Below are 20,800 nucleotides of genomic sequence, written 5' to 3' on the forward strand. Positions count from 1 at the left end.
GAGCAGAAGTCAGACACTTAACCAAGAGAGCCACCTAGGTGCCCCCATTTCTACTTATTTCTAACTCTGCCTTATTTTTGTAACTATGTGATGTGTCTATGATAGCAAAATTCAAAGAACGAAAGAAAAAGGAAATCTAAGAGCGGCGATACAGTGGACCCTGGAACATGTCTACATGGCTCTATCATACTACCCTAGAAGCCTTCCTGCAGTGGGGACAATACAACTGGCTCCAGGCCCTCCAACCATCTGAATGAAAAGGTAAGCACCTGTCCAAGTCACAATTCTCAATGTCCCAAAGATAAAAATAAGCCATTGGCAATCCTACTTCTAGGAATTTATCCTTAGGAAATAATTCAACAGGGGTACAAAGGTAGAGCGCAGATAAAGACCTTTATCCCATCATCGGTTGTTTATGATGGCAAATAATTGAAAACAACCTGTATGCCTAGGGGTGATAAAATAGCTAAACAAAGGAGAGCCATAGCTGTATGCTAAATGCTCATAATATAAATGTTAACATAGGGGCGCCTGGGTGGCGCAGTCGGTTAAGCGTCCGACTTCAGCCAGGTCACGATCTCGCGGTCCGTGAGTTCGAGCCCCGCGTCAGGCTCTGGGCTGATGGCTCGGAGCCTGGAGCCTGTTTCCCATTCTGTGTCTCCCTCTCTCTCTGCCCCTCCCCCGTTCATGCTCTGTCTCTCTCTGTACCAAAAATAAATAAAAAACATTGAAAAAAAAATTAAAAAAAAATGTTAACATAAAAATCAAAGAGTCTATACACAATAAATCCCAATTAAAAAATGTATACATAAAATACGTATGTCTGCATGTAGGTATAACGTGAGGAAATAACATTAAAACTTTCGCGTTCTGTCTCTGCATGTTGGAGTCATGACACTTGAAAAATTAACCCAACAGATGTATCACTGGGTCCTGTAGTGACAGGTTCAACTAGAAAGGGACAGGGAAGAACATCGCCTGATCACTGGAACTGTTCAAGAGATACAAGCAGACAGAAGTGCTGAGGGATTTGAAGACAAGAAGTAGGTAAAGAGGGAGTTTTCCCACCACTTTTCTCATTTTGTTTTCTTTAAAATGAATCTACCCCTTAGCCCACAAAGACTGCCGACACTTAACTAATTGTACAATCGGCATACGAAAAGATCACAACTTCAGAGAAGATGCACTCAACACTTCTTTTTTCCTTGTACATGGATAATAGCATTAGACTCTCTGGAAACCAGCAAACTTCGAGCTATATCTAGTACCAGGCTGTTCAACAACACTTGCAACTTATTACATGTTTTCCCTCACAGAGGAGAAATAAAGATGAGCCTCCCAAGAAAAATGGATTATGGGCTATCTCCCAGGGCAATTTCCCTGCATATTAGCATTTTGCTTTGCCAAGCTAAATCCACCTCTCCTGAAAATGGAAATTCAAAGGAAAGGCCTTCCAAGGTCTGCTTACTGCAAAAACTTCTCTGTGGCTGTGACACTGGGTAATTCTTCTCCTTAAGGATTAAGGGCACCTCCTACCTCCATGGGGGACTCTGAGTGTGACCAAGGCAAATGCTCCTGTTACCTGGAGGAAGTTCTGGCTGGAGATGATGAGAGCCAGCTGGGCGCTAAGGTCTTCAGCTTGGGCTTGGCTTCCTCTCACCCCCTGGACCAGCTGAGGGATGTGATCAGCCACTGCCTATAGGAAGCAAGGAAAATTAAAACAGAGCACACTTGGCACAGTGAATTACCAAAAAAGGGTGCAAAATGACACCAGTGATGGATGTTTTGGGGATGCGCTATTCCATGTGAGCAATGCTTATCACAAGCCTTGGATTTACCTAGCACTTTTAAGCTAGCTGGGTCCTTACCAACAATGAATCCTAACCCAGTGCCTCTGGGTAGCTGTTTCCCACACACGCTCGACTCTCAGCTCCTCATACCTTTAGGCACGGTACGAATCTCTATAAGGTGGTCTTAAAAGCATTTGCCCACTTGCAACTAATACCAATGTGGCTAATGACCACTTATAAAGCTTAACAGCCAAGGATCAAAAAGTCTCTACAATTCACAGGCAGAGAAAACCAAGTCACAATGCCCAACGAGAAGAAACTAAGAGAACTACTCAAGTGCCAGCATAGGTCAGTGCTTTGATTCCTCACTTAGCAGGGATACATTCTGTCCAACACCTTTCATTGCCACCATGGGTCTTCTTTGATTAAGTAGCCCTCTCAATTCTCAAACTGGAAACCCCATAGCCCAGGGTGGAGGAAGAAGCAGCAGTTTCTGAGGTGAGACCACTTCAAGAAACAATTTCCCACAATGCCCTAGGAGACCAGCCTACTACCTTTTCTGGGTTTTCTCCTCAGTGAGCACTCCTCATCTGACCGACCAGGTCCTCAAAGGCCATAGCACACAGTGGCCACTACTGATGAAGAAGGTCCCAAGTGTACCCCAGTCTGGCGACCTGTTTTTTTTTTTTTTTTTTTTGAACCCATTCCAGCAAAGGTTAAAACAAATATTTCCCAGAGATTTTCCTCAGATCCTCTTGAGGATCGCTGGCTCCCGTAGTCTGGTCCACTCTCCCCTCTGCACTGCAAGCTGATCAACAGTGATTTCCTTCCTGACAGTGATAGACAGACACTGAGTATCTTCAGTCTCTGCAAAAAGGGGCGGGGGGTGTTTCATCCTGTAGTATTTTCCTGGACATGAGGAGCAAGCACTCGTGAAGAAGGGTTTTCTCACCCACGCTGGCGGCTGAATTGAGGCTCTAACAGAAAACACCCTCTCCTCCTCTGTGGGGGCCTGGCTCACAGAAAAACCCCATCTTTCTGCATACAGTCCCAAGGACAGGGCCTTACTCCAGTGCTGAGACTTCTCTGCCAGAGTACATTCGCTTCTTGGAGAGGGGCTGGCCTCAGAGAACCTAGACTCAGGACGTGGAGGGCTCTGGGTGGTTCTCAGAAGCAAAGGCATTTCTGAGGTGGAAATGGCGACACCACTCACAGGTGAACCATTTCACAGAGGAGATGTGAAAAAGCAGACAGAGCTCAGTCAACTCCCAGAACCTTAACACAAGTACGCCTGCCCACCCAGCCCCCGCTGCTCACCGCAAAGACCTTTGGGAGACTCTGGTCAGACACACTGCCAACACAAGGGCAGTAGCTACGCAATTCCAAGTCGTGTCTGGCACCTTTCAGGGGTCTCCTGGGAGAGCAGACCCCCTGGGCCCTCAGAAGTGGCAACAAAGGTATTCACTGTACCCTTTGCAGTACGTTGGAGTCAACATGCCATCAAGGCCCGGGTCTCAGAAAAAAACATGCAACAACAGAAAGCCCCGAAGCACATCATCACTGAGGCCAGACAGGGTAACATCAATCCTTAGGGTGCCATCGGTGCAAAGCAGGAAATCAACTCTCCTCCCAGCAAGCACTGAAGCTGAAGGCCCACCTCTCACGAGGAAAGAGGCACTCTGGAAATTCAATGCTTCATTACTATTGCAGAGCCCTAAAATGGCCTGCTCATTGATCCTCCTTGATTCGGTCTCTTGAAAAGAAAGAAAATCTAGGCAAAGGAAAGACAATGCTAGAAAAAGCATCATACTCTCCTTCCAAACAGAGGGCATCCACTTATGAGACAAAAACCAGATGTGTGTGCGTGTGTGCGTGTGTGTGTGTGTGTGTGTGTGCATGTGCGTGTACCTGGAACACAGGGGCTAGAGCAAACTGCATTAGGGGCCCAGATGATTAGTCTTAACTGAATTATCTGGGCGCGTGGCCTTGTAATGCTATCAGGGGGGTCTCCAGCAGATCTGGTGCTCGGGCGGCTGCAACCTCACCTTGCAGCTCTGAACCAGCTGTTGCTGGGCGGCGGGGTTCTTGTTGGACACGGCCGCGTTCTGGGAGGCGGCGATGGTCTGTGTGGCGGCGGCTGCGGCCTGCTTAGCTGCCACCTGGAGGACAGAGCGACGGTAGGTGAGCGGGGCCATCGCACACACACGCACATTTATATCTGCCCTACCATTAAGAGGCTGGCACAGAACAGCTGCACGCGTAGAAGAAAGAGGACTCCAGGCCCAGACTCTGCCTCCTGAATGCCACTGACGAGCCTCGTCTAACAACTGCCCTGTTATCTCCATTGGTTTACATTCCCTGGGACCAGAGAGAAAGACAGTCACACTTGATAGCTCAAGTTCCGGTGTTCATTTGTCTTTCTCAAAAAGAGAAGGGACCATTAATTCCATGACCACGATGGCACTGATAAGCGGCATCCAGTCTAAATGTTTTGGGGAAACATTTTCTTCCCCGCAAGCAGCAGAAACGCTGGTGTGCTCATGGCTTTCCTCTTGCCACCCGTGTGAAGCCTTCCTTCAGAAAGGCCTGGGCTTCCCCACCAGACTACTTAAGTGGGTTTGCTCGCTCCCATCCCCTTGGAAGGAGGCTGGTTTTGTTTCTGGATCCACCAGACCATACGGAGGAATTCCTCAGACAGGCAGGTTCTTGGCCTCCAACCTCCCAAATTTTGGTGTAAGAGTCTCCTATATGCCTTTGTGAGAGAAACTTGTTTTCTTACAGAGTTTGCACCTAGTGCTATTTCCTACCCCCCTCACCTCCCCCACCAAACAGATGTTCTGAAAATGACAAAATATTTCTTATTGCTCCATCCACACCTCTCCACCGAAGCCGGATCCCCATTCTTCACTCTTTCCAAGGTTCTATTTTCTCCTGGAAGTCCTGAAAGAGTCACTGTCTCTGACAAAATATGTATGGAATTTTTAGCTAAAGGTCCTTTCTGAATGTGGGCAACCCTTAACGCCAGGGGAAAAAAGTTCCTATTTCCTGCTGCAAAAAAAAAAAAAAAAAAAAAAATTGAAATCTATTCAAGAATGCTAAATGCAGGGGCCCCTGGTTGGCTCAGTTGGTTAAGCATCCAGCTTCGGCTCAGGTCTTGATCTCACCGTTTGTGAGTTTGAGCCCCACGTTGGGCTCTGTGACGACAGCTCAGAGCCTGGAGCCTGCTTTGGATTCTGTGTCTCCTTCTCTCCCTCTGCCCCTCCCTGGCTCATGCTCTGTCTCTCAAAAAATAAATAAACATTAAAAAAAAAAAAAAAAGAAGGCTCAACTCAGAAAAGGCTTTGCTTACTGAGAACATGAGCTGAAGTTGTTTTTCGAATATATCGTTAGTGTGCCATTGAACCTAAATGTACCAGGTGCCTAAACCAACATTTCACATTGTTTCTAAGTCCCTTAACCAATAAACTAGATCGTCAATCTTGATTTAGCCTCCTTTATATGGGCAATGCCTTATTAATTTGGTTATTCTTTCTTTAAAATTTTTTTTAAATGTTCATTTTTGAGAGAGAGAGAGAGAGAGTGTGCGCGAGAGAGCGTGAGCAAGCTGGGGAGGGGCAGAGAGAGAGGGAGACACAGAACCCGAAGCAGGCTCCAGGCTCCGAGCTGTCAGCACAGAGCCCTACGCAGGGCTCAAACTCACAAACTGTGAGATGATGACCCACTATGGAGTCAGATGCTCAACCGACTGAGCCACCCAGGCGCCCCATGTTATTCTTTCAGATAACTCTTGGCAATCTAAAATAGACATTCTAAGAAACCAGCCTCTTTACCCACCTCCAATCTGTTGACAATTTTTTTCTTGATAGCATTCTGGGCAGCGGCGTTGGTTGCCACACGGAGACCTTCCGCAGCTTCTCTCAGTCTCTGCTGCTGGTCTTCATTCTCAGGATTGGCCGCAGCCCCCTGAGAAGGAGAAAACAGAGATTCTGAGAGGTCCAGAGGACAGCACGCCACAGATGCTGAACTCATGCCTTGAATTTTACTTTTTCCCGGTAACACAAAAGATCTGGAAGAGAAAGCAAATGCTTCGAGCAGTATCTTTACAATAAAGATGTTCATCTCCTAACGACAAAAAAATCTACTGGGGATGTTTCAAAGCTGTACCAGTAAACAGTAGAAATCCAATGGTAAAAATTAAACACTTGAGATCATAGCCTTGGCCATCCACGTAAATTGACTTGTGGTCAGCTATCCATGGTTTAAAAGCTGTTAACATAAATCTCCCCCATGCCCCAATCTCTCGGGGAGAATTTTATATTAACTGGCAGGACAGACGCTTGTCACTATGGAAAGATTTTCCTGTCTTGTGGCACTGGGTTTATGTGAACAGGCTGAGAATATACACACAGGGGAAGGGGGAGAGGGACCGGGGGACTGGGAATGCCATCCCCAATACTATAAGGAAATGTTGTTCAGGAAAGACCATGCCTAGAAAGACTGAGTTGGAAAGTATAGCAAAGGAGAAATGGTACTCAACTATACTTAAGTAATGATCATGGCAGGGCAAGAGAAAGGCACCATGCACAGCCCATGGCCACCCTGTGTTGCTGTAGGTTCAAGTGTCTGAGGAATGCAAATGGATTTTATTTATTTATTTTTAAAGTTTATTTATTTTGAAGGAAGGAGGGGCAGAGAGACAGAGGGAGAGAGACTCCCAAGCAGGCCCAGTGCTCAGCATTGCGCCCAACGTGGGGCTTGATCCCATGAACAGTGAGATCATGACCTGAGATCGGGAGTCAGACACTTAACTGACTGAGCCACTCAGGCCCCTCAAAATGGATTTTATTTAGATGGGTGGGATTCTGAAGTAGGGAAAAGACTAAAGGTAACGTAGGAAGAGGATATAACTTCACTGCATACTAATTCAACCAAGACTTAAAGCACATCCAACCTTCCTCTCCCACCTGCAAGAGAAGCAGCAATCAAGATTTTTCTCAGAGTCTGGATGTTCTGTGACCGGTTCTAAATGTATAGGGATGAATGAGTTTCTTTTCATCAACACTTTAGGGTGATAATATTTGCTCATAAGGCAGAGACAAAAACAGAAAGAAACTCACCAATCATTGAAAATCAATTTTCAAATGTCTCCATTTTTCAAATGGCCAACTTGCCAAATTGACCATTTACAAGAACCCGTTTGTTTGTTTGTTTTTAACTATTTATAAAAGGGGTAGGGATTCACCCTGGCTGCAAAAGTTTTAACATCTGTGACAGAAGTGTTCTGGCAATCCTTCAAAGGGAATCTTCCACTCTTTCAAACTGTAACCACTTTAAGTAGCCTTGATTTTGTGTTTCAGTAACTAAAAAAAACCTCTACTTTTGCATCTCACATGTGAAAGATTGTTTCAGCTACTTTTGTCTTCTTTTGCGAGTTTAGCAAAATCATTTTATTCTTTTGGTCATCAGGTGTTTAGACCACTCCTATGCGAGCCTTCCTTTGGTATTTTGAGCAGCAGGAGACCATTTCTGCACTTGACTCTCAAGTGGGCATCTGGATCCTTCCTTAGCAACGTCTCTTTCATGAGGAATGTACATTAGATATGCGGTACTAATCTTGGTCTGGAATCTTAGTTACTGATTATGAAATGTATTTTTTTTCTACACATTAAATATATTTCTTGGAGCTCTAACTATAACAGGTTCTTCAGCTTTGAACAAAATCCAGCAAATGAAAATAGTGTCGTGAAGACAAAGTCACCACACTTAACTACAAGAATTTATGAAACCACTTAACATTGTCCCATCTGATATAAATCATTAAAAATAAATACCTAAAAGAAACAAATTTCTGGTAACTTGGTGCATTAAGGTCTGGTGAGCGTTGTGCGTCTAGAAACCAATGTGCACACTGGCCCTGGCTCAATCTTGACTATGTGATGGTAGGCAAAATCTTTTTGAGTTTTAATTTTCTCCTTTGTAAAACAAGGGTTGATTAGATTTTACACTAAGGTTCTTTTCAGTCTATCATTTTTTGTGAACGTGAAGGTTTGCTTAAAATAGCTATGTTTAAGGGCACCTGGGTGGCTCAGTTAAGGGTCCGACTCTTGATTTCAGCCTAGATCATGATCCTGGTCTTGAGATCAAGCTCTGCATCCACGATGAGCAAGGAGCCTACTTGGGATTTTCTCTTTCTCCCTCTGCTCCACTCCCCTAGTTGCTTGCGTGCTTGCATTTTCTCTCTCTCTCTCTCTCAAAATAAACAAATAAATAAACTTTAAAACAGCTATGTGTAGGGGTTCCTGGGTGGCTCAGATGGTTAAGTGTCTGACTTTGGCTCAGGTCATGATCTCGTGGTTCACAAGTTCAAGCCTGGTGTTGGACTCTGTATTGACAGCTTGGAGTCTGGAGCCTGCTTCAAATTCTGTGTCTCCCCCTCTCTCTGCCCCTCCCCCGATTATACTCTGCCTCTCTCTCAAAAATAAACAAACATTAACAAAATTAAAAAAAAAAAGAAGAGCTATGTTTAGACTTAGAAATACAAGGGACAGAACTTGAAAAACCATAAAGAAATTAACCACTGTACAAAACCGTCATATATATTTTTGGCTAAAAGGGATGGTTAATGGCCTAACTTCTCAGCTGAAACAGGGCTCAGGGGACAGAGGAAGTAAGTTCAGACGCTGCCTCTCCTTGGGTTACTCTTCATCCTATTTGTGCTACCTCCAAGAAATCACAGTCCCTCAGGAACTACAAGGGTGAGTCAGTCGAGGAAGGTCTACGTAATTCACTGTGTGTCATAACATATTAAGAATTCACATACAAGGTATTCTATTGGAGGCTGGGGAGATAGGATAAGATGTGGAGACTTTCAATGAATCTTACATGCATAGAAACACATTAAACGAGTTATCTGAGAGTATGAAACTGAAGATGCTTTTTATTTTATTTATATTTATATGCATTTTCTATCATTTCCACCAAAAACGTATGCTGGCTGCCTAATAACCAAAAGAGGAACATAGAAAAATACAGCCTTATCCATTTAATACAGTTCTCACCTAGAGGGAGGCATCAGAATCCCTTGTGGAACATACTTGCACAGTCCCACCAGTGACCTTGTGAATCAGGAGGGGTGGAATGGAGACACGTTCCATTGTAATGTTTCATGGGCAGGGCAGAGCGGGGAAGGGGGGAGGGGGCTCTGAAACAGAGCCCTGGGATAAGAATCACTGGCTTTTAGAAGCATCATGCTAATGCATTACCATCAAAAAGCAGAAAAGCTGACTCTTAACTCTTCATTCAAGCTGTTATATAACATTCAAGACTGCTACTGGCATTTGAAGAACAGTGAGGCAGGAAGCACTCTACTATGTAAAATCTTGACAGTTTAGTTGAGAAGTCAAATGGAGGGCAAAGTAATACTAAGGTTGCGGGCAAAAAACAGGCCTAAGTGAATCTGCTGTTCAAGATCTCAAGTTTAAATTCACCACCATTTGCAATAAGCCGATGGCGATAACCCAATGGCGAGAGAGTGCGCACTAAGCAGGAACTGTGTTGGCTACAGCTGAGTCAGCCCTGCTCCCCTTAAAGACTGTTATTCTCGTGTCCCATGCCCTTCTCCTTTCCCACTGGAACAAGGTTAAATGTTACAAAACCATATAGGTTTTAAACAACAAAAATGCACACTCAGCTGACCATTCTTTATCTTCAGGGCACCTTCCAAATCCTAACTCTTAATAATGTTCACTTTTCAATAGAACAGATCCAACATGATACCTTTGCAGCTTCCACCATGCGAGCAGTGGAATCAGCCAAGAGTTTTGCTGCTGCCAGGAGCTTCTTTGAATTCTCCATGTCGATTTCAGCTTCCGCATCTGACCTCATGGCGTTGACAAGGTCTGAGGTGGCTTGGGCCAGGACCCGGGCCTGGCGCACCATTTCACCTACGGGATGGGATTGAGGAGGCCATCTGTTTTGTCTGCTTTCTAAAGCTCAAAAGCAGCACACAGTCCAGTCTCCACTCCTCTAGCAAGAGGGACAGAAAGAAGGGAGACCACGAGTTCCTGTCCTAAGCAAGGCTTATGTCCTTAGACCCAGGACTGAAAATACTCCCTATGGCTACTAGGATCTTATACCCCAAACCCATCCAAGTTCCATCTTGAACAGAGAGGGGTAAATAGGATGCAACTAAGCAAAGGGGAACTCTTTACAAACAGAAGGCAGGGAACAAAATTACGTGGATTTGCTACATGATTTAATAAATATTTATCTAGTGAATATCATTTAGCTCAAGAATCACTGACCCAAAACTCCTTAAATTCTGCATAATGGCAAAAAATTATCTTTAAACTTTGAAAGAATTTGTATGTTACCTAACTCCAGATGAATAGTATCACAAGATCCCCTGTATCTGTGTCATTTGGCTCTCACTAATAAGAAGCACAGACCCCAGATTCATGCTCAATTGCTAAGATTTGTCTTGGCTGAGTTTTCCCTATCAATTTTCTGTTTGCTCACTCTTTTCTTCCAGGCACCAGTTTTGATCTTGTTATTAGTAGTTGTTTGGTTTTACTGTACTGTGATTTTACTGAAATCTACTTTAGAAGTAGGAAGGAGGTAAGAGTAAACGTTTAAAATAAAACTACTCAAATGTAAGGGAATTTTTCCTCTTGCAAAGGTCATTTGAGAAGGATGCCGCACCACTGTAACATTAAGGGGGAAACAAAGCTTTCATAAAAAATCAAAATGTGCTACATTCAAGGTATCGTGGATTGGATCCTGGGACAATAAAAGGGCATGAGTGGAAAAACTGGTGAAATCTGAATAATGTCCGTAGTGAACAGTTATGCACCAAAGCTAATCTAATTCGGACAATACGCCATGGGTGCCATGGGAAGATGCTAAAAATGAGGGCAATTGGGAAGGGTATATAAGAACTTTCTGTATTACCTCTACTTTTTTCCTGTAGATGTGAAAATATTCCAAAATAAAACATCTATTAAAAAAGAAAGACAACAAACAACAACAAAAAAATCCAAATTGTGTAGAGTACTCCTATTTTCTTAAATCACATAAGGAAGATACAGAAAAGTTCAAGTTTTTGTTTGTTTCTCATACTTGCTATAAAATATGGCTCTGTGCTGACAAGGAAGTAGGGAAACAAACATCTTACAAACTACCGGTAGGGTCACAAAGTGTAGAACCTTTCTGGAAAGCAAGTCCATATGTAGGAAAAAAATCGTACGTATATATTGGCCCAGAAGTTCCACTAATTACATAGATCCCCAAAAGTAAACCAAGATACTTTTATAAAAATAGTTATTGTAATAATATTTTTGTTAAAGCAAAACTACGAAGCAAACCAAAAAACTTGGAAACCACCTAGATGTGCTTCAAGATCATGAGTTAAGTAAATTATCCTAGAAGTCCATTCAGTAGAATATTATGCTGCCATTAAAAAGATGAGTGTATAGCTCAACATGAAAAAGATCTGTAAGACACATTAAAAGAAAAAGGTTTAAGAGTATAAATAATGCAATTTCATTTATGTGAAAACAAAGCGCTACGTGTACGTGTGTGCAAACACACACAAACGTGTGACTGTAGGAAGATTGAAAATTTCTGGAAACGTAAAACAGAAATCAGTGAGTTGCCAAATCTGGAGATTTAGATGGGATAGGGATGGGCTGGATCTCAGGAGACTTACCTTTCAACTAATAGACTGAAAGCTACATATTTTTAAATTTTTTGTACATCCTGACATTTGACGTCTTAAAGAAACCTTGCTGGCTAGAGACACTGCCCTTCTGAAGGCTAGCCAGTTCTTAGAGATAGCAAAAGTCCAGCCAGGAGCACGCCTTTGATATGCAAACTGACCTCGGCTTAGAACCACATCGCCTCTATCTGGCCAGTACCCTCCTGGAGGCAATATTCCTGGCCTCAATCATCCTATGGTCCGATGCCAGGCAACTGAGGATCGCCTGTATAGCACAGAGCCTGCTGAAGATTTTCAAACTAAGCAGCCCCAAGCAGTTTCCCCTGCCCTGCCTTCCCAATGAAAATCCCAAAAAAGAATAGAGCTTAAGCTCCTCCCCTCACTCCTGTCTTCTGCAACCTGACTAAACCCTTGTGACCAAACCCCTGTGACCCTGCAGGCATGTGGTAGCTTTCTCTTTGGGACTTGTGAGCAGAATACATTTTTCCTTCCAAGCTTCAGGCTTATCTCCTCCTGTGGCTACCTTGACTTTACCAGGCCAAATCCAACATGGAGGTTTTTGAACAAAAGGAATTTGCTAAGAATTTGCTAAAAAGCCTAATTAACTCTCTAAGGGCTGCTATGGATGGGCAAACCGGGAGACTTCCATCTTTCTCCCAGGCTCAGGGACGAAGTCTCCGACAGAAGCTCATGACACCTTGCCCTTGCCAGGTGACCGTCACCTTTCTTGTTACAATGATGACCATCGGGGAACCCCAAGCTGACCCATCCACCCAAGCATCGCCCCTCACCAGCATCTCCCATGGAGCTGAAGATGCTCTCGGTGACACACATGATGGTGTCGGTGGCCTGGTCGTAGCGGCCGATGGGCTCGCCTCGGCTGGCAAACTGTCGCACGTGCTGCAGGAGATCGTGCAGGGCCTGGCTGACCACGCTGGCCGCCGCGCTGACCTGCTTCAGGAGCTCGCTGTCGTCGGTGGCCGCCTGGCAGGCACGGACACAGTTCTCCACCGAGCGGTCCACGAGCTTCCCTGCTTCGATCAGCTGCTCCTGGCACACGGGGGAGCTGATGGTGGGGCTCACCACCTAGAGGGAGACAGGAGCAGGTCCTGGGCACCGAGGGTCAGCTCTCAGTCCCCACCCCGCACTAGCATTTCCGAGGCCCTTCCTGCTCGGGGCCTTGGGTCCTCACTCAGAGCACCAGGGTTTAAAGTGTACCATCACTGAGATTTCTTCTACCTCACAATTTCACCCTATGTTGGTGGTTTTTGATGCCCGACAATTGTTATCTTCACTGGTGATATGTAACTATAGTACGAACTACTTCCACAGAGAGAAATTTCTGGTGTTTATGGCAGAGCTTCTCCTTTTAGTAACCTCTAGGTTGAGTCCTCTGACTTAGGATAACAAGACTAATAGGATTGTATTTCTTTTCCAGAGGTACTTGGAACTCTGTACCTCGAGGTACTTTAAAGAACAGGGGGTTCTGTCCGTTTTTCTGTGGGTACTTTAACAGTGTACAAGGGAGGTAGGAGCGATACCATCAACACATCTGCCTGACACTGCAAATCCCACCAGAGGATAGGAAATGGCGGGCTAAGCCAGTCACGGATCTATAGAATACGATAGGTCATCAAGTTGAGAAATGGACACATCCCGTCTTCTGACGCATCAACACGCAACGGTGCCGAAAGGATATGTAAAACCAGACAGGCCTGAGATAACCCCAGTTCTGCCACTTAATGATTTCTGTGGCCGCAAGCTACTTACGAAGCCTTAGAGGCCTCAGTTTCCCTTCCGTAAACTGGGGATGATATGCTGAACAAGGTGAAGTTTAACACCCGGAGTGTGCACATCATGAGTGACAACAATGAACTCAATCCTGATTACTGTCACTCTTGCACTGTGCAGTGCAAAAGGGCTCCCCCAGATGTGCACGTTATTTACAAACCCATTCTGACAGTGTACTGCCTTCTTGTACAAAGCAAGAACCCTTGGTGTGCAGGTGTAAACAGGACACACTGAGAATTTCAAGGGGGACACGTGACAGTTTTCAAGTAGAAATGGCAATGAGACACCGAGACGTCCCAGTGCCTGAGGACTTGGGGAAAGAACTTGGGATGAAAGCACAATTGGGCAGTTATTGCCAAAATCCTGTCGTGTCACCTTGGAGACAACACCTAAGCGAGCTCTAAGCCTCAGACAGTTTAAACAAATTCTGCCTGTTTTCCCCCAGTGACTGGGGGCAAACAAGAGCACATGACACTTTGAAGAAAGGGCCAGGGGTGCCAGTTGGCTTACCTTGGCGCACGCCACCAGCTGAGAGGTAGAAAGGGCACATTGCGTGGCAGCGGCAATCACCCTGTTCTGTAGGACCGTGTCTTCAGCTACTTGCGCGACATTCTTCGCCTTTAATACCAACATGGCGGCAGCATTGGCTACAGCTTTGGCCAAACTCATTAAAACGTCCTATTTAGAAAGAGAATTAAAAAAACAAAAAAACAGGCATTTACTATTTTTTTTTATCACCCTTCACAGCCTAGAAATAAAATGCGGTGTCTGATGAAACATTTTATTGACATTCCATTTGAACTTTTTTTTTTCCAGTACTTCATGAGAATATTCTTTCCATTTATTTTTCTGAAATGTCAACTTACCTTAGATGTAATTCAAGAAAGAGACTTGCATCCTAGCTACATAGTCTCCTATGCATTAAGGAACAAAGATTTAAATCTAGAATAGGTTGATTTGAGGGGAGAGTTTGTATTTTAACCACTGATTCACATTCATGTACTTCAACACGGAAAGTCTTAAGTCTCTTGAATATGTGATTGATGCAGTAGATCAGGAAAAGCTGGAAATCTATCCAGACGCCATAAATACAACATACTGTAGGAAGGATAGAATTCATGGCCTCCAAGTCATCATGCCCTGCTGTCATGCAAAAATTTATCATTTGGATTTCCATTTTGCACAAAGATCCAAGCTACTATCAAAAATTCAGCCACATCTCTGCCTCCAGAGGGCAATGTTGGACATGCACAGACATTACCTACAGCTCAAGAGCCAAGGAGTGCTCTGAACGTAAGTTATTCTCCGGGTTCCGTAGTCTTCTGGACAGGGATTAAATTATTATGAAAAGTGGAAAGGGAGCCTACATAAATAAACTAGCTATAAGCTACGACCTCACTGAAGATGCAAGGAGCTTTGAGCCTTTCTGTATCAGTTCATGCTTCAACTCAACAAAAAGGCACTCTGTCTGCAGGGTGGAGAATCCTTTGATTCAGCCCACCAGATTTGTCACCCATCTGTGTGGCCTGAAGAATAATCACTGTTACATTTAATTTGCTTCCTTTCTTTGAATAGTGAAGGTAGTTTATTTGGTTTGGAAATGCCTTCCCAAACATATCCCAAATATATGAGCCATTTTTATTTTGAACGAACATGTCCAGGCTTTCTCCCAGAGGAAATGTGGTCAGTAGTCTTTATTAATTCATCAGATAATGAAAAGCACTTTTGATTCAGAATGCAAAGGGCACCCAAAGAGTCTTTACAAGAAGACATTTTACAGGAAGATATACTGAAAGGGGTGTTCACCCTGTACAATTTTACACAGAGCAAAAACTACATGCTATCCAGGCAAATCAGAAACCCATAAAATGACCACATACGCAGATTTTTAAATGGACAAAAACAAACAGTCTTAAAGGAACAGTTTAGTTCAGTCTTTATCTTTCTTTTTTTAAAAGGTTTATTGAATGTCCAAGGAAAAAGCAAGGCCTGAGGTGCCAAAAAGTGAAGATGCTTTTGGGATCTGACTGGCACTTGTTGGCCACATAACTTTTGGAAATTGCTCCCAACATGGCCTAAGTTACACTTCTTGAACACCTATTTCAATGTTCAGTGCACACTCAACTTGAATGTCACAAATTATTCACAAGATTAAAAAAAAAAAATCTTTCCAAAGTAGGTCACAGTATTCTTTCGCTTGATATGAATTCGTCTTTTCACGCAGGGACCAAGATTTGGTCGTGTAGGCTCACGATTGTTCTAAAGGGCTTTGTTAGACTCATTTAAAGAAATCCTGTTCTTCCTATTAATTTTGTCCAAAAAAAATACAGTTAGAAAAAGAACGTGATACTACAGCTACAGTTGCTGACAAGGCCTTTGTCAAACCTTTCAACAAGACCCCTATTATGTAGCCCGTGTAAAATAAATCTTTGTTAACTCTGGGAACATGCAGTACATTGAGAACCCAAGAAAAGCTCTGAGATAAGATCTCAAGAATCAGAAAAATAGTGCATAAGAAATCCAATGTCAGAAAGCCAGGGGCTACTCATAACTCCAAGAGGTTACAGGATCACCTTACTACACTGATGTTTGCCTAGAGACCTTACAGAAATGGAAAGCAGTCAAGTAAGGCCTTTCACTGCTAAGAAAGTCTGCAGGACCTTACTGTGAACGTGAACCTGCTTTCCTAGCACCTCTAAATAGAAACAAACGACAGGGAGCAGAGTTGGCATTTATACGTGACAGTGTAACAGTCTGTCAAAGAGAGAAAGAAAAGAGAGAAAGCCTTCAACAATACAAGGATGCATGAAAGATCTCAGGAAGAACTGTGACTTGCTTCTCCACCTTGCCAAACACTCTGGGGAAAGCAGTAATATTTTTGAGGAAAGAAAGTTGACCACCTCAAGATAATTAAGCCTAGTACACCAACAGCTGAATCTCCTACTTACCCAATTCCTAAGTAGGTCCCTGCCTACCAAGAATTACCTGTGCTAATAAAACAATCAATGCCCAAGACAAGCGCAGTTGGGGGGTTTAGCCAAGGCCAAGGCAGAATAGGGTGTTTGCTTGAATTTAGTGGGATATATTTATGTGGTCTGGAGTAAATTCTCTTTCAAGTTAAGTCGTTACTGGCCATCCCAGCCTAGAAATGGCTTCCAAGAATACTGCTACCACCCATTATGGGTCTCACCCTCCAGCATGACTTCAGTGTTTAAGCATTGGCTGTCTTATTGCATTGTAGATAGAACATGAATGAGTCCTATGGTCCCAGCATCGCAACTATGTGCAAAGTAGGAGACAGCTACATCTACGGATGCAGGTACACGTTCCATGTATCCCAACATGTACAACCCTGTCTTAGTGTAACTGATGCATCTTGTGTAGATGCAGTGTGGTAGTTCCGGATGAAATGGCAAGCTGAATCGGCACTCGTGAATTAAGAAACTTGAACGCTACTGTAAAGCTGAATGATCTTTTTCCTCTGAATGCTGTGTAATTCCCTGACAGTAAACCTGACATGGGATTTGGAATAGGGCCTCTTCCAGAGAACCTGAGCTCGAACCATTAGGTTTCAACAGAATGGAGTTATGTACTACTCAAAATGAGGACGTCAGAGAAGGAGAAAGGCATGGAGGGCATGTGCCCACGAGTATGTGAGAAGCCCAGCTCATCGTAGCCCGAAGCTCCCCTCATCTGTGGTGGCTGGAAACAGAGGCAGACAAGCTGAGCTCCAGTCTGAGCTGGCAGCACATCAAGCCAGCTGCCAACAGTGGCTACAGCTGTGCACCAGAGGACAAACAGCACATATCCTTGGTATTGAACAAGAGTGACAAAAAAAAAAAAAAAAAAAAAAAAAAAGGCTTTCCCGTCATGCTGGTTTGGGCTATGACACAGACAACAGATCCACCTCTGGATACAAAGGGGGGGGGCACCAAAGCTACCTGTGAGTGCAGTGTATGGGAGTCCACACTCTCTCTCCCATGGGGACTCTGGGCTCATTTACTTAAAAACCGCTCCCAGAAGATGAAACAAGCCTGGCCATGAGTCGATGATTACAGAGGTTGGATGGTAGACACAAGGGAGTTCAGGACATTATTCCCTCCACTTTTGTGTTTAATGAACGCCCGGCATCCAGACTAGCAAGAATAGCTAAGTAAGCGCTTTACAGTGATGATGCGGGATACGTAAGTGAAAGGAGTTTATTAGTTAAAAATTTCTTTAAAAAAAGTAACAGTGACCTCATCCCCAACGTAAGCCATCTCAATCTTATTCTTGACAGCCCACTGAAGATCTGGTTTTTCACACATTCTCCCCATTTGGGTCTAGACCATCGCTTAGACTCCTTTCCAAAATTATGGGTTGCAGATATCTTACTTGGAATCGCTCATCAGTCTCATTCTCTCCAATCTGTCTCAGAAGATCCCCACTGGCTTGTCCGATGCTTCCAGCAGCAGTCAAAACTGTCTGTCGAGGCTACAACAAAGAGCACACACTGGTTGGAACGAAAATGCAGTTCCTCCAAAGTGCCATCAGACAGCTAACCCCTCAGGATTGGCTCACCTACAAGAGAGTCTCAGACCGTCCGCCAGATGGGAGACCTAAATACCCTGGTACAATCTGTGCAAGGAAGGGCCTGATGTCTTATAAACCAGCAACAGGTAGATAGACTTGCAATGTTCAATCAATGAGTTTTGCTCGGCGGGTAGGGAGGTGATAGGCACTTTATGGAAATTAGGGCACAAACTTGTATCCCCTTTAAATGTGTATTGACCATATGTGTTAGCTTCTGAAGTTGTATCTGATCAAGTACCCCGAGGTGAGGGGAAAGGGAAATTTCCTACTAAGAGCTCAACTGATCCCAAAAGTTGAACTACAGATTCCGAACCCAGTTCACCAACTCTATGCCCCACAGTTTGGTAACATGCCCCATCAAGATGGAAGGAACAGCTCAGGGAGCAACAGCCCTGTGGCACTCAAGGTGGCACCTGCCACCCAGAACCTGGGTGACCGTGTGCCCCAGGAGCTCACCTCTCCAGAAGTAGGCTGCACAGCTTTCAGCAAGTCCGACACTGCCCCCGCGAGGGTCCTCGCGGCTCTGAGCAAGTCCTCCCCACTGCCCACTTCGTCGTCCATCAAGGCTGCCAAAAGCTTCACGCCCTTGGACATCTCCGTCAGGTTGGAAGAAATGGTGGTGATTGCACATCCCACTGCTGTGTAGTCGGTGTCTGCAGGGTCACCTGGGACAGAGAAGGGAGGGTGGTGAAGGGTGAGGAGAGCCCAGATGGGCGATGGCATCAGCCCTCACTGTGGAGTTGGACACAAAGCTGGATGCAAACAGGGAGACACATGTCTCCAAGGTGCTGCCCCTCCCAAATCTTTTGCCCCAAGGCCTCCTAAGCTGAAATACTGAGCACGAGCACTGGCATAGTCCCCAGGTCTTGGCGTCCCATGGCCCTTTCCGTTAGGTCCGTGTCAGCAGCTTAGGCCGGTCAGTTCTGTTCCTGAAGCACTGAAATGCTGCATCATGAGGCCAAGACATTTCTGGGCTCTCACCTGACAGCGCAAGGTGGGAGTCACGCTGTGCCACAAGACAGAAGGAGGCACACATGATGGGTCTATTCATCCAAAGCCAGTTTTAGACTGTAAGCCCCAGAAGGGAGACACGAGTCTCCATACACTTTGAGGCACGTCCATCATGCTGATGAACAAGGAGGAGAGCTACGTAAGTGCTTTTCGAAGGATGCATGATATCTATGGAAAGGAATGAGATGTTCCCCACCTTTCTCCTGGGTCAGTGCGAAAAACTGCCTGAAGTACTCAGTGTGCCTAAAAATAGACCAGCCTCTCATTATATGAAAATCTGTTGTTTCAATCAAAGAAGAGTCCTTTTTTTTAAGAAGCAAACCACAACACATCACAAAGCCCTCAGAGACTTACCGGCAGTGAGGTTAACTACTGAAGCTGTTCCAGCTGTGATCGCATCGACCTGGGAGTGGATTTCGTGTTTGGATTCATCGACTTTATTCTGAACCCATACCCGGGACGCCTGCAAAAGCAGACAAGTACATGACACAGTCACTACAGGCATGGGATTGCCCAGGACACCAGAGAGGTCACGCTATAAAACAATACCAAGATTGTGTCTATACTCTGGTCACTGGGCCGGCACCAAAGAGGCCCTGAAGTCAGCCATGCCCTTCACAGGCCTCTTGCTCATTCACTGATGCTGGATGGCATGGGAGTTCTCCAGGTTTCTTCCACTGCTTTCTCTTTAGCTTTTAGGATCTTAGAAAAATTCTACATGGTTTTATTTAGGTAAATTCAGTAAAAAATAAGAATAATTAATGTCTCGTGATAATATTGCATATCAGCACGAACAATTGTTGATAATTTCCACCTACACTTTTAGCGAGCAGGGTGAGAATTAGGGTATTTCAGCTCATGGGTGTTCTCTGTCATCAGAAAATTTGTCTTTTATTAACAACATGAACGGGGTGTAGATGCAACACCTGTCCTGGAAGGACCTGGGGGTGGGTGGGTTAAGACCTCTCTTCTAGACCCAGTTCTAACACTAACAAGAGACATGACCTTGGGCAAATAGCATCTATGTCCTGTGCCTCCTGTTTCTTCTACTGTAGGAACTCAATGGTCTTTAAAAACCTTTCCAGATCTTCGACTTTATGTTCACTGGAAGCTATAAATAGCAAATTCTCTATTTCCTGGCATTTCTGGGGTTAGCCAATAAATGATCATTTACATTCATAAGGATGACCCTGTGGTAACATCAGATGCTGACTTGCTTCCCAAAACATCCCCAAAATATTCATCGAGATTTAGGATATGTCTAGCACTAATATTTTTTTGTATACTAGTTCTTTAAAAATTGGTAAAGCAACAATGTTAAGTCCAAATATTTTATATTTAAAAAAAAATTGTGTTGTTTTGAGAGAGTGTCAGCATGGGAGGGGCAGAGAGCGAGGGAGACAGGATCCAAAGCACGAACCGTGAGATCATGACCCGCACCAAAGTCAGAGGCTTAAGAGACAGAACCACCCAGGTGCCCCAAGTCCAAATATTTTAAAACTATCTCACAATAGTTTGGATATGGCAGGGTGTCTGCCTTATGTATTTTTACTCTGGAGTTTCCCCTTGCAAAATGTTTAATGATTTCAGGTACTTGGGAGACAAAACACTGAGTACAATTGCACCTGCAGGTATACAAGTATGCAAGTGAGAAAACACAGTGCGCAGGAAGGACTTAGAGGGCAGTTATGCTTGGTGGCCAACGTGAGGCTACATACTGCACTTGGCTCTGGGCTATGAAGGCCCTGTCAGTCCTAACTCGGTGGTTTTCAGTCATGACTGCCCATTAGAACCACCTGGGGAGATGAAAAAAGCAGGCCCTGCCCTCAATGACATGGATTGATTTGGGCCTCAGCCTTTAGCCTCAAAGCTAAAGTTTGAACCAACTTTAAGCTCCTACAGATAACTGGAATATGCAAAG

The 20,800-nt window shown here is 44.5% G+C and overlaps 1 protein-coding gene across 1 annotated transcript in view; it reads right to left on the reverse strand.

Moving 5' to 3' along the window:
* Window positions 1–20,800, reverse strand: part of TLN2 (talin 2) — a 199,780-nt gene that overhangs the window by 132,043 nt on the left and 46,937 nt on the right. Inside the window, exons 14-22 of the mRNA XM_047075024.1 lie at window positions 19,234–19,342; window positions 18,325–18,533; window positions 17,671–17,769; window positions 13,807–13,974; window positions 12,297–12,591; window positions 9,567–9,733; window positions 5,625–5,753; window positions 3,836–3,949; window positions 1,583–1,696 (exon numbers count right to left, since the gene is read on the reverse strand). Coding sequence (XP_046930980.1) covers window positions 1,583–1,696; window positions 3,836–3,949; window positions 5,625–5,753; window positions 9,567–9,733; window positions 12,297–12,591; window positions 13,807–13,974; window positions 17,671–17,769; window positions 18,325–18,533; window positions 19,234–19,342 — 1,404 coding nt within the window. The remainder of the gene's footprint in view (window positions 1–1,582; window positions 1,697–3,835; window positions 3,950–5,624; window positions 5,754–9,566; window positions 9,734–12,296; window positions 12,592–13,806; window positions 13,975–17,670; window positions 17,770–18,324; window positions 18,534–19,233; window positions 19,343–20,800) is intronic.

The sequence above is a fragment of the Lynx rufus genome, unplaced genomic scaffold (genome assembly GCF_022079265.1).
Source record: "Lynx rufus isolate CCGP_SWC_20201006 ecotype Redwood Valley unplaced genomic scaffold, mLynRuf1.p SCAF_13, whole genome shotgun sequence".
Lineage (NCBI taxonomy): Eukaryota > Metazoa > Chordata > Mammalia > Carnivora > Felidae > Lynx > Lynx rufus.